General features: G+C 50.5%; 1 protein-coding gene across 18 annotated transcripts in view; it reads right to left on the bottom strand.

Moving 5' to 3' along the window:
* Positions 1-14,050, bottom strand: part of UBR5 (ubiquitin protein ligase E3 component n-recognin 5) — a 2,064,863-nt gene that overhangs the window by 1,813,738 nt on the left and 237,075 nt on the right. For all 18 annotated transcript variants that reach the window (XM_086966085.1, XM_086966077.1, XM_086966080.1 and 15 more), the window contains one exon: positions 10,767-10,956. In XM_086966085.1, the coding sequence (XP_086822211.1) occupies positions 10,767-10,956 (190 nt within the window). The remainder of the gene's footprint in view (positions 1-10,766; positions 10,957-14,050) is intronic.

Raw genomic sequence — 14,050 nt, forward strand, 5'->3', positions numbered from 1 at the left:
CATTAGTACATCATTGTATTCATTGTCCCATCGTGAACCCAACTCCCCCACTTTTTTAATTCACATCAGAATCTTCATCTTCTTGGTCAGGCGGGGGATCGCAAATGTCACCTCTAAATTTATTCCACTTTCCCCAGATTTTACTCCACTTTTTGGGGCATCCCCGATTAATAAATACAGATTTCTCGGCAATCATGGTAGTATCCATATCTCTCCCCCATGCGGCCAGGGTAGGCGCCTCCAGCACGCCTCATTTCTAGGCAATGTTCCGCTAGCAATCATAATACTCAACGTAGCCCAGCCCTGAGCCAGACAATTTAAATCATTTGGTTCCCATACATTTAATAAGCATCGTCTCGGTTCCGGTAGTAGGGAAACCCCCTCTACCTGTGAGATAGTCATCACCTGTCTCCAATACTCCATTATCCTAGAGAGTCCCATAGAGTATGGAAAAAGGTGCCTTCTTCTCCACAGCCCCGCAGACAATATGGGAGATTGTTGCATTTTTAACCATCTAAATGCGTGCCAAATCCACATGCCAGTTGACAACCTCTAATTAAACTGGTCACCAACTACTCATTCTGAGAGGGAAACTACAGCCCAAAACACGGCTTCAGTCTCTACAAAAAAGAAATTTCAAGCTGTCAACTATTTATTTTTCTTTTTTTTCTTTTTTTTTTTAAGTGCAGCACATGCAACAGGTGCCAACATTGCCCAACGTAATGGTTCTCAAATTACTGACCTAGTAAGGCCGAAAGACCGATTGCATTGCCAGGTTTTAATTTGTGACCTACAAGTCAAACATAGATGCCAATAGTGAGCAGGTAGATTGTGGCCATTTTAAAGGTCAAGCTACAAATTTTACCATGGTTCGTTTTACCATTCACTTTTGTGCCTTCTATATACTAGGAGTCATAGGCCTAATTTTCCCCTTTTTCTAGGCTCTTTGCCAAATTGTGCCACTATAGTATCAATAGGTCACTCATCCTTTGTCTCCCCACTCCTTTTCAGAGTTGCTGCCTGCTTCTTGGTAGACTGGCAGTCTTTTCCACACCCCCCTCTCTTGTGCTCCCTGTACCTACAATCCCCTACCAGCTAGCTGCGGACAGACAGACTACCATGGTACTTGATTTTGAAATGTTTGCCACACTTTGACTATCCTCCAGTCCTCTGCTCCTTCAACAGAACCTCAGGCTCTACTCCTCTTGGCCTGCACCTTTCCCTTCACACAATACTGTGGAACCAAGTGGCCATATGTATCTGCTCCCATCCACATAAGCTGGCCTGTCAGGACCATTCAAGCATAGGGTGACATCCCTTAGCGATTGAGCAGTACCCTTCCTAGGATCGAGCAGGTCAATGATCTGATTCTACACAGTGGCTAATACAAATGAATAAAAAAATAACTACCAGCAATACCATGATCAGTCGGAGAGCATCAATGCCCAGAAGGTACATGCAGCTTGCTGGGTTTACTTCGTTCTTGCAACCTAGAAGGCCAGGAGCATCAAAGCTCCTCACTGTCTTGTAAAACCAGAGAATACAAAAACCAATACCTTCTTAAATAGATACCCATGAGTTTATAAAAAACTAGGAGGACTAGGGCATCAAAAGATACTGGTTGTAAATATTCACGATTGGCTCATGGTGACACACTATGGCAGATACACCAGGCGACTCACACATACTAACGCCAATACTTCCATGAAGAATCTTACAATTAAAGCACCACAAGATACTTCAAATACAAAAATCATTGCAGCATTTTAAACAACTGTACCACAGTATGTATATCCTATGTAAGTGCAGTATATGGTAGACTAACATGCTGCAAAGTCAATGTAGTTGGCCATGGGCATAAATATACGGGCAGTACTTTAACAGGTAAGAAACAGCCCAGAGCAAGACATGCACATCTGTGACAGTTACCCAGTGCGGTTACACTACTCTGGAAAAGAAGTAAATTTACCAAAAGCCTAAAACCCCAACAAAACAAGACCGCCTCACCTTATTTTATGAAATGGCAGTGGCATACGAAATGGATAAACAACGTGCTAAAACATGCATTAGCTTTGACATATGTACAGAATGCAATGTACTGCAAGACATACATCTTCCAAGTCAAGCCTCAACGTACCAAAACTGATTACATTATTTCTGCAGCGATAATTAGATCTGTTGAGCATAATTACAGGTATCACTATTTGGAAAGCCTACATACTGATTCTCAGTCCTATTTTCTCTTGCTTTGATTACTATTCTGTTCCAGTTCACATTGCCACAAGTATCTGTCATGAATATATAAACTCTTCACAAAGAAAACCTCAACCACTCACATGCCGTGGAGGGGAGCCTTTAAGAGTTAGACTACTTAAGCTTTCTCTTATCTTTAGTATGAAATGTTTTTATTGAGCATTTGCAACAAGACAGAATTACAGTAAAGCTGATAGAGGCCGCGGGTCAGCCCAATGGCCGACAGGCAAATCAGTGTGATGGGAAGGTACCAAACAAAGGCCATAACATGCGGAGTCACGATTATACACAGCAAGCTGCCTACAATCTAGCATGGGCCGGCCGTGTCAAATACAGTAAAGCTAGAAAGTCAAGTCAAGTCAAGTCAAAGAATTTATATAGCGCACTACATACCCAGAGGGTCTCAAGGCGCTTAGGGAGGGGAGGAGGATTACTTGTCAAATATCCACGTTTTAAGTTGCTTTCTGAATGCTAGGTGGTTCTGGGTAAGGCGAAGGTAAGTGGGGAGTGAGTTCCATGTTTTAGCAGCCAGGTGTGAGAAGGATCTGCCTCCCAAGGTGGTCTTGTTGATGCGAGGTACAGAGGCGAAGGCTTGGCTGGAAGAACGTAGTTGGCGGGAGGGGGTGTAGGACAGTCGTGAGTTGAGGCATTCTGGTCCGATGTCGTAGAGTGAGGTGTGCGTGGGTTAGCAGTCGGAAAGTGATCCTCTTATTGACGGCTAGCCAGTGGAGGTCTTTCAGGTGGCCAGAGATGTGTTCGTTGCGCGGGATGTCTAATATGATCCTGGCTGAGGCGTTTTGGATTTGTTGGAGTTTCTTCTGGAGTTTAGCGGTAGTACCTGCGTAGAGGGTGTTTCCGTAGTCCAGTCGGCTCGTGACAAGAGCATGGGTGACTGTTTTTCTGGTTTCGGTGGGGATCCAGCGAAATGTTTTTTTGAGCATGCGGAGAATGTTGAAGCAGGATGAGGATACGGCGTTGACTTGTCTGTTCATTGAGAGTGAAGAATCCAGGATAACGCCTAGATTCAGAGCGTGGTCTGTCGGGATGGGTGCTTTTCCAAGGGCTTCCGGCCACCAAGAGTCGTCCCATGCAGAGGGGGATGTACCTAAGATGAGGACTTCTGTTTTATCTGAGTTCAGTTTCAGACGGCTGTGTTTCATCCATTCGGCAACTTCTTTCATTCCTTCGTGTAGGTTAGTTTTGGCGGTGCTGGGGTCATTGGTGAGAGAAAGGATCAGTTGAGTGTCATCCGCGTAGGAGATGATGTTGAGGTTGTGTTGGTGGGCGATGGCCGCGAGGGGGCTCATGTATACGTTGAAGAGGGTGGGACTGAGTGAGGATCCTTGTGGTACGCCACAGATGACTTCAGTGGCCTCGGACTTGAATGGTGGAAGGCGGACTCTCTGGGTTCTTCCGGTGAGGAACGAGGTGATCCATTCAAGTGCTTTTCCTTGTATTCCGATGTTTGAGGCGTTGTAAAAGGGTGCTGTGGCAGACTGTGTCGAAGGCTGCAGAGAGGTCGAGGAGGATGAGGGAGACTGTGTCTCCATTGTCCAGTAGAGTTCGAATGTCGTCTGTTGCTTCGATGAGGGCGGTCTCAGTGCTGTGTTTTGCTCGGAAGCCAGATTGTGAGGAGTCGAGGGATTTGTTGGCTTCGAGGAAAGTGGCGAGCTGGTTGTTGACAGCTTTCTCGATGACTTTGGCCGGGAATGGAAGGAGCGAGATGGGGCGGTAATTTTTGAGTTCGGTGGGGTCCGCTGTGGGTTTTTTCAGAAGGGCGGTGAGTTCAGCGTGTTTCCAGCTTTCCGGGAAGGTGGCGGAGTTGAAGGAGCAGTTGATGACATCTCGGAGGTGCGGTGCTATGACGGAGTCTGCTTTGTTGAAGATGTGGTGAGGACATGGGGGATCCTGAGTGGATGGAGTTCATCAGGCGAATGGTGTCCTCAGTGGAGATTGTGTTCCAGTCGTTGTGTTCAGGGGGGGAGAATGTTCAGCATATGGTTGGGTGGGTTGGTCTCCGGGTTGGTTGTCGAAGCTGTTGTGGATGTCTGCAATTTTGTTGTGGAAGAATGAGGCTAGGGAGTCGCAGAGGGCTTGAGAGGGGGTGATGTCGTTGGAGTTGGCCGAGGGATTGGTAAATTCCTTGACGATGTTGAAAAGTTCCTTGCTGTTGTGGGCGTTGTCGTCAAGTCGATCCTTGAAAGCTGTTTTCTTGGCCTTTCGAATTAGTTGGTGGTGTGTGCGGGTGGCGTTTTTGAAGGCGTCCTTGGTGCTAGTGGTTGGGTCTTTTTTCCAGGCCTTTTCAAGGGAGCGGCAGAGTTTCTTGGACTTCTTAAGATCATCGTTGAACCATGAGGCCTTCTTGCTGCCAGGTTTGCTTTGACGTTTTTTCAGTGGTGCTAAGGTGTCGGCGGTGTTGGATAACCATAGGGTGAAGTTGGCGGCGGCTTGGTCTGGGTTAGAAGAGTGGGCTGGGGTGTTTAGAAGGAACGATGAGGAGATCTGGTCGATGGTGATTTTGTTCCAGTTTCTTTGCAGAGTTGGTTGGAGGTGGTTGATGGGTTTTGGCTTGTTGTAGGTGAAGTGAACGCAGCTGTGGTCAGTCCAGAGGAGATCCGTAGTGTGGCTGAAGGAGACATGATTGCTGGAGGTGAAGATGGGGTCGAGTGTGTGACCTGCGATGTGGGTGGGGGAAGTGACCAGTTGTTTCAGTCCGAGGTTGGCGAGGTTGTCCAAGAGGGTGGTGGTGTTGCGGTCGTTGAACTTTTCAAGGTGAAAGTTGAGGTCTCCCAGAAGGATGTAGTCTTTGGAGGGGAGCGCGTGTGGAGTGATGAAGTCCGTGATGTCTTCACTGAATTTTGCGCGGGGTCCTGGTGGTCTGTAGAGGAGGGTGCCTCTGAGTGTGGTCTTGGGGTCGATGTGGATCTGGAAGTGAAGGTGTTCGGAGTTGGCGAGGTTGGCGTCAGAGCTGGTTGAGATGCGGATTGATTTTTTATGGACGATAGCGATTCCTCCTCCTGTGTGGCCGGTACGGTCCTTGCGTGTGATCTTATAGTCTTCAGGGATGGCGATGGTGATGTCTGGGGCGGAGGAGGCGTTCATCCATGTTTCTGTTAGGAAGGCGACGTCTGGAGAGATGGTGTCTAGTAGGTTCCATAGGTCAATGGCGTGCCTGTGGACCGAACGGGTGTTGAGCAGGATGCATTGTAGGTGGTTGGGGTCGGGAATCTGAGGTGTGATCGTAGCGGAGTTGTAGACGGTGCCGATGAATTTGCAGGAGTAGCAGGAGAAAGGTCCATGGGTGTGTCCAGGAGCGGCTTGGACGCAGTCGGGGGCTCGACCGGGGTTGAGGGCTAGGAGGGAGGAGGCATCGTAGGTAATGCGGGCGGGCTGGGCAGCGCAAGGGGCAGGGGGTCTGGCGCTGGGCGCGGTCCAGGCGCGGACGGGCGTAGACGGGCTTACCTTTGGAGCACCTTCGGCGCGGGTTGGGCGCGGTCGCTGCGCGTGAACGCTGCGCGTTAGGGCATTGGTCATAAATGGATGGTGGAGGGGGCGGAGCGTAGGAGGGGCAGCAGCTGGGAGGAGGCGGTGGCGGGAGGAGGGGCGGACCAGGGGAAAAACAAATACACAAAATGGAGGGTCAAAGGCGAGCACAGCCAGGGCCAGCAAATGCACAGCGTTATGAAAGCCTTACACGCACGAGACAGCTGAGAAGTCAGAGTTACTGCCTCAGCGACGTCGCGCTGCTAATGAAATAAATAAGGCGACAGTGCGGCACAATTAAATAATTAAATCAACAGTGCAGCGCTATTCAGGAGGTACAAATTAAATCGGCAGTACAGCGCTATGGAGCGACAGTGCAGCGCTAGCAAATAAATGAATGCAGGACAATGCAGCGTTGGGAGCTGAAAATTGGTAAAGCAGAACGATACCAGCGTGAGGGTCAGCTGGAGCTGCCAGGTAATTAGGCCTAGATCCCATAACAGTGCTACGCAGCTCGGTACTAACCAACATTCAGTCCAGCACTCTCCCATCGCCAAAGCGTTCCTCAGTCCGCTGAAGGTACGTCGCACCTCCGTCATCTGACGTACTCAGAAGGAAGGAACCCCCCCCCCCCCAACAATCCCATCCCGACCCAAAACTCAACACCCCCTCTTCCCCCCCATCCTTGTGGCCCCACACCCCCTTCCCCTCCCCCTCCCAGCTTTCACCCCTCTTGGTCCATGGTCCTCTTCTTTTCCCCCCCCATTGGCCTCATCCAACCTTCAAGGCCGAATCAGCCTCCTTCCTCTCGGCTTTGGTCTTAGTCAACCTCAACAATCGAAGTTATCTCGGACAAGTTACCTCCACAAACTCGGAAGACAATAAGGCTAGAAATGGCTTCCAAAGCTCAGCATAGCGAGCCCCTTCCCCTGCTCTGGACAAAGAGAGCCTTTCCATGCCCAGAACCATCCAAAGGCGGTGAAGCCAACCCTGGCATGTAGGAATCTGCTCTGATCGCCAGTGCGCCACAATATTCTGTATTGCCGACCCCAGCGCGATGGCAATCAAGCGACCCCTCCGTGATCTTAGCGGGTAGGTCACGCATTAGACAGCCCTAGAAGGACATAGGAGGGGAAAGCGCGGGATGTCTGTGTCAAAATGAGCATCTACATCGTCTAAGATCCGACGTCAGTATTCCTGCAAGAATTTGCACTCCCAGAGTATGTGTACCAGCGTGCCAACCTGACCACATCCACGCCAACATAGGGGGTCCTTGCCACTGTCCATCTCATACAGACGCTCGGGGTGTAGTACCAATAGGTCACTACCTTCGTGAGAGTGTCTGTGAGCCCCAAATGGTAGGCAGAGTGGCGCGCCCTGTAGTACACTCCCTCCCACTCCTTATGAGTAAGGGATCTCCCCAGCTCCCGCTCCCAACGCACCCTACTTGCGCTGTAGATGTATCTGTGTTTGTGCATGAGCTTTTTATAGAGATCCGAGATTAACTGCTTGTCCGTTGTGCGAGGTATCAGCCAACGCTCAAAAGCAGTCAGGCGCCTGTCCGCTGCAGATCTCACAGTGGTGTTAAGCGCCCAGTGCCTGACCTGTACATATCGGAGCCTTTCGGATTCCGGCAGGCCAAACTCCTGACAGAACTGTGGGAAAGGGACTACTCCCTCTGGGCCATATATATAATGGAGAGCGCGACAGCCGGCCGGTTTCTAACGCGCGAAAGCTTTCCCATCCATCCCCGGTTGAAAGTCCAGGTTCTCAATGATGGGGGTGACGGGTGACGGGAGGGTGGTAAGACCCTGGGAAACTCCCACTCGGTCCCAAATTTCCAGCGGGACCCGCGTGATAAAGGACACGTAGAGATTAGGAGGCCTGTCTTCTCGGCGCATAAAGGGAATTTCCTGTAGGGTCCTCCCAGCGACCGCCTGATCCTGAAACACAGTGTTTCCCAGATTCCCATCGAACCATTCTACCAAGAAGCGCAACCGCGTCGCCTGAAAATACGTAGCTAGGTCCGGAAGCCCAATCCCTCCGTGTTCAGGTGCTAGCATCGGTATCTGCAGCTTCAGACGGGGCTTCCTCCCGTTCCATATAAACTGCGAGAGTTCATACTGCATCAATTTTATCCAGCCTCTCGGCGGAGTAAGGGGGATTGTGCGAAAGAGGTCGAGTATTTGAGGGAGGATCGTCATCTTGTCGGCCGCCACCCTGCCCAGCCATGACAGCAGGTAGTATTTCCACTGTCCCAACTCATGTCTGATTTTTTGTCTCAGTTAGGAGTAATTAATATCTACGGTAGTCTGTAGGGAAGGCGCCAGTTGTATCCCGAGGTATGGGACCCCCTCCAAGGCCCATCGCATGGGGAGCGCCTCCTGTAAACCGGAGCGCGTGGCTGGCTCCAGTGACAGATCAAGGGCCACAGACTTAGTCCTATTAACTTTAACGCCCAAGACTCGGCTGAACTGAGCAAGATCGTCAAGGCAGGCAGGGAGAGAGTTCCGGGGGTCGGCAAGCGATATCAGTACATCATCAGCATTTAGGCTTATGGTGTGGACGTCTCCCCCAAACTTGATCCCCGGCGAATTAGCTGCGCCAGAGGCTCCATATAAAGGGCGAACAGTAGGGGGGATAACGGGCAACCTTGTCTGGTGCCTCGCTCGATCGCGAACCGCTGAGACGTGTAGCCATTGACCCGGACCGCAGCGGAAGGGAATTTATAGCAGTTTAATACCCTAGTTCGAAATTTAGGGCCCATGCCGGCCTTCACTAACACTCTCTCCAAATAGGGCCAATGCACCCTATCAAATGCCTTTTCGGCATCGATAGCATCATGTATTCACCCTCTGTGCGAGCGGCCTTTTCTAGGAGGTGGAGGGCCCTCTTGGTGCTGTCAGAGGTCTATCGCTCCGGAATGAATCCAGACTGGTCTGGATCAACCAGCCCCCCCATGCATGGTCCCAGTCGGGAGGCGAGGATCCCGGTGTAAAGCTTAAGATCCATGTTTAGGAGAGAGATAGGCCTATATGCTCCACAATCCACGTGGTCTTTGCCCGGTTTGGGTATCACCGCGATAGATGCCTCCAACAAGTCTCTCGGGATCGCACCCTCCTCCGCGAAAGAGGTAAAGAGTTTAGCAAGCAGAGGGGCCACCTGGCCACAGAAGGTTTTATAAAAGCTCACCAGAAATCCATCCGGGCCAGGAGCTTTGCCCATATTGAGGCAGGAAATAGTCGAGATCACCTCCTCCGGACGAATGTCTTTCTCTAGACAGTCAATCTGGTCTTGTGTCAGGGCCGGCAGTGGGATCGTCGCCAAGAAATCTGCTTCCGCCTCTGCGTCTGGTGGGGCAGCCGCGTATAACTCTGCATAGAAAGCACTGAAGGCCCCAGCTATAGCCTGGTCCCTGGTGACAAGTAAGCCATCCCTCTCTCTCAATTCCTGAACTTCCCGATTCTGGGTGACTGCTCGTAACTTGTGCGCCAGGAGGCACCCGCATCGGTCACCCTGTGTAATACGCATGACGCAGTCGCAAGGTTGCGTATTCTGCCCTATCTAAATCTAAGGCAGCAAGCTGCTGGCGGGCGGCTTTCAATTGCCGCTATACTCTTGGCGCCCCTGTCCTCCTGTGAATCTGCTCCAGTTCCCTAGTCCTCTGGGTAAGCTCATCCCTTTTGGCCTGACGTTCCGTGTTCTCCGCTGTCGAGACAGAGATAAACTCCCCTCTAAGGACCGCCTTTAGCGCTGCCCACTGTGTAGCCAACATGGTGTCAGTGTTGCTGTTATGGGAAAGGTAATCCGCTATTACTCCCTGGATTTTGGAGACCACCACCTTCCTATGCAACAATGATTCTCGGAGACGCCAGTCCCTGCTGGAGCGCAGCGCTGTCGGCCCGGAGAGGGTGACTGTGACCGCGCTTGGTCGGAAAGAGAGGTCGTACCTATATCAACGCTAGTGACACGAAATTGGGTAGCTGTGGAGACAAGCAGGTAATCTAGGCGCGCATACGTTTTATGGGCAGCTGAAAAGTATGTGTAGTCCTTCTCCCCGGGGTGAAGCACGCGCCAAAGATCCACTAACCCCAAGTCCCGCACGCGGGCCAAACCTGCAGCCGATGGGTCCCGTCAACGCACTGCACAGGTAGGAGCGCCATCTAGTAAATTGTCAAAAACCAAATTCAAATCCCCGCCTAGCAAGAGGTAGCGGTCTGTCGTATCCGTAGTGTCAGTGAGCGCTCTATGCAGGAACTTTTCTTGGCCTTCATTGGGCCCGTAGATCGTGCCAATCGTGTAAGTCAAGTCCCCCAACGCAAACCTATAGACCAAAAGTCAACCTTTAATTTCAGCAAGCTTGCCCAGAACCTTACCCTTAAACTTTCGTGCCACCAGAATTGCAACTCCTGCCTTTTTATCAGGGCATGAGGAAAAAAATTGAAGGGGGAATTTACAAGACCTAAGCCGGTGACAGTCCGTGGCCAAAAGGTGCATTTCCTGTAGGAGGCAGATGTCCTCCTACCAGTTAGAACAATCTCAGGCGGAATCACAGGGTCAAGGCTGATTTGCATATGGCCATGTCTGAACTGGGGTGGTGTGGAGTGTAAAAAAACGATGGATTTAGGCCCAGATCTCTGTACTGGGGTGAATGTATGACATTGTTCTGAATTCTGTCCATCAACTGTTGTTTTTGCCTTGTAATTTATGCTCCATTTATCAGGTCAGTCTTGTCAAACCGTTCATCTGTTTTCTTTTCTAACTCAATTTCAGGAATTCTTCATATTCCCTTTCAAGCATAGAAAAATAAATAATCTTTCTTTCCTCATTCAGTCTAACCTCTCTGACATAAGTTTAAGGATTACCTCCTTTCATTGGACTTAATGACATTGATGCCGCTTTCATCTTGTTCATCGTATTGGACTACTTTTTACAGAGTTCCGCACACTGGCAAAATGCACAATAAATATAAACTGAAATAAAATACAAATGTAAGTGTTACTGGGCAATGCACATTCAGGATAACATACCTGAGAGATGAGCTCCTCAGGAATGACAGACGCAGGTATAACAGGCTGAGGCTGGCTGCCAAGTAGACCTGACCCTCTATCACGCCCAGTGCGAATAACTCTTGTCTGCCTCCGAGAGTCCCGTGTTCCAGTGGATGACCTTCCAGAGCACCCTCCACCGCTGCCCCCTACTCCAGAACTCCAACGGCTTCTGTAAGTAAATCCAATTATTCACATTAAATAATACAACAATTTAGAGCCTGTTCTTACATCATGATACAGGAGTTATTATTGAAAACAGAATGCATTTAAAAATATTTTCCTGTGTAGACGTGGAACACAGCACGAATCCCTGACTTCACCCAGTGAAACCAAGCTCTAACAAACGGCAAACAACTGTAAACAGCAATAACGTACATAGCAATCAAGTTTACTAAATATAGTAAGTCCATAAAAACACAAGAACATAAACCTAGAATCTCAGAGTTGGGAGGCAGAAAATAATCTAAAATTTTCAGACCTTTATAAAGTTGGGACTGCATTCCCTTCCTGAATTTCATTGAAGAATACACAAATCTGGGTGCAAGGGGAAGCGATTCTATAGTGTCAGTTTGTATGCAGAGAAAACTTGTGATGTGTGAATTCTTTACTAGTCTTTTGGATTTACATTGCGAGGGGGGGTTGTTACACGAATTATGGGTGCCAGTGGAAAGGACCGGTTTAGAGGCAAAGTAGTTTGGTTTACTGTGGTTTAGTCCGTTAGATTGCTTTACAGAACACACAGCAGACTGTTAGGGATTCTAACATAGAAAAGACCCAATGTTACTCTTTCAAGATATCAGAGACACTAACACTTTCTTTGGAAATAATTGTTACTTTGGTGAACTAATTCCTTCACCACAAGCAACTTCCACAGAAGCACAAGTTACTACTTGTGTAACGATATATCTGTAAGAGACATTAGTTAGTGAGATTCCTTACCTTAGAACATCCCCAGGCGTCAGACTGGATCCGGAAACTTTTGCGTAGCAATACCCCTGTTCGTCGGTAGGCGTCGTCTGCGGCTCCGCGTCCGTCGTCGGCGTCGAGAGCGCCGGAATGACGTCGCCGGAGTACTTAGACGCCGCCCATGCGCGCTGACGTCAGTTCTGATACACAGCTTTTCCGCGCCAGATACGCAGAGCCATGATAGAACCAACACTGGTGCCATGAAACTAGGGCCCTGAAAGGGGATGACCTTAACCCTAGATATCGGTTCGCAGAACGGGGAGGATGGGTGGGTCGGCGAGGAATCTATCACTAACTAATGTCTCTTACAGATATATCGTTACACAAGTAGTAACTTGTGCATCTGAAAGAGACACGTTAGTGATAGATTCCTTACCTTAGACTAGATACCCCAGCAATACCAACCCCGCTGGTGGGTCTGCGAACCAATATCACACCAGAAAGTCCTGGAGGACGGAACGGCCAAAGAAGCCATCCCTCCGGACTTTACTGTCCAGGCAGTAGTGTCTTGCAAACATGTGCAGCGAGGCCCACGTAGCTGCCTGGCAAATGTCCTGTAAGGGGACTCCTCTGCCCAGGGCAGTTGTCGTCGCCGTGGCCCGAGTGGAGTGAGCCCGCAACCCAGCCGGGGGCTCCTTCCTCGCCATGGAGTAACATGCTTGAATACACAAGATGATCCACCTCAAAATGGTCCTCTTGTGTACAGCCTTTCCCTTCTTCGCGCCCACGTAACCAACAAAGAGTTGGTCATCCACCCGGAATTGGCGTGTGCGATCTAGGTAGTAGGAGAGCGCACGTTTTGGATCCAGACGGTGGAGCTTCTCTTCCTCTTTCGAGGGATGCGGAGGCGGAAAGAAGGTGGGCAAAGTGATGGACTGCCCGATGTGGAAGGCCGTGACGACCTTGGGCAGAAAGCAAGGTCGTGTACGTAACACCACCTTGTCAGGATGAACAGATAGGAAAGGTGGAGAAGAAGAAAGAGCCTGGAGCTCACTCACTATCCTGGCAGAGGTGATGGCAACCAGGAAGGCAGTTTTCAACGTGAGAAGACGGAGAGGACAGTTATGGAGTGGCTCAAAGGGAGCACACATCAAATAAGTGAGAACAAGATTCAAGTCCCACTGGGGCATCACGAAGGGAACAGGAGGGAACATGTGCTTGATGCCCTTCAGAAATCTGCTTACAATAGGGGACTTGAATAAAGAAGGCTGATCAGGTAGCCTTAAGAAGGCGGACAAAGCAGAAAGGTACCCTTTAAGAGTGCCCAGAGCAGAGCCCTACTGGGCAAGGGAAAGAAGAAAGAGCAGCACTTCCGAAAGGGGTGCAGAGAGAGGATCTACAGCCTTTGCTGTGCACCATGCCACAAATCTGTTCCACCTGCAGGCGTATACCGACTTTGTGGAGGGACGCCTGGCTGCCAGAATGATATCACAGACTTCAGGAGGCAAGTCAAATGGCCTCAACTGTCGCCGCTCAATCTCCAAGCTTGTAGGTGGAGACTGGACAGGTTCGGTGCAGGACCGTACCCTGCTGCTGCGACAGAAGGTCCTCCCGAAGAGGCAGACGAATCGGGGGATCGACTGACATGCCGAGTAGCTCGGGATACCAGTATCTTCGTGCCCAGTCCGGAGCCACAAGGATAACCTGGGCCCGGTCGTTCCTGATCTTTTTCAGCACTCTGGGCAGAAGAGGTATAGGCGGAAAGGCGTACAACAGACCGCAGCTCCACTCGAGACGAAAAGCGTCTCCGAGCGAGTGCCGCCTTGGAAATTCCAACGCGCAGAACTGATGACATTGCGCGTTCTCTTCTGTGGCGAATAGATCTAACCAAGGCTCTCCCCGCTGCTGAAAGAGACCTTGCGCCACGTCCGAGTTCAGACGCCATTCGTGATCCATCATGCACCGACGGCTGAGTTCGTCCGCCCTGGCATTCAGAGAGCCTACCAGGTGTTGAACCACCAGGGTCACGCCCTGATGTTCCAACCATTGCCATAGGCGCAGAGCCTCCTGGCAAAGGGTCCACGACCCCACTCCGCCTTGTTTGTTGCAGTACCACATGGCGGTGGTGTTGTCGGTGAACACTTGCACTGCACTTCCCCGGACAGAGGGGAGGAATGCCTTCAGTGCTAGACGAATCGCCCGAAGCTCCAACAGGTTGATATGGAGCCGGGTCTCCGCCTCTCCCATGTGGCCTCCCCAGCCCTGGAGGGACGCGTCCGTCACAACTACGTGCTCCGGGTGGGGCAGGGAGAGGGATCTGCCACTGACCCAGTCGCGGTCCGTGAGCCACCACTGCA

Source organism: Lissotriton vulgaris, chromosome 4_1 (genome assembly GCF_964263255.1).
Source record: "Lissotriton vulgaris chromosome 4_1, aLisVul1.2, whole genome shotgun sequence".
NCBI lineage: Eukaryota > Metazoa > Chordata > Amphibia > Caudata > Salamandridae > Lissotriton > Lissotriton vulgaris.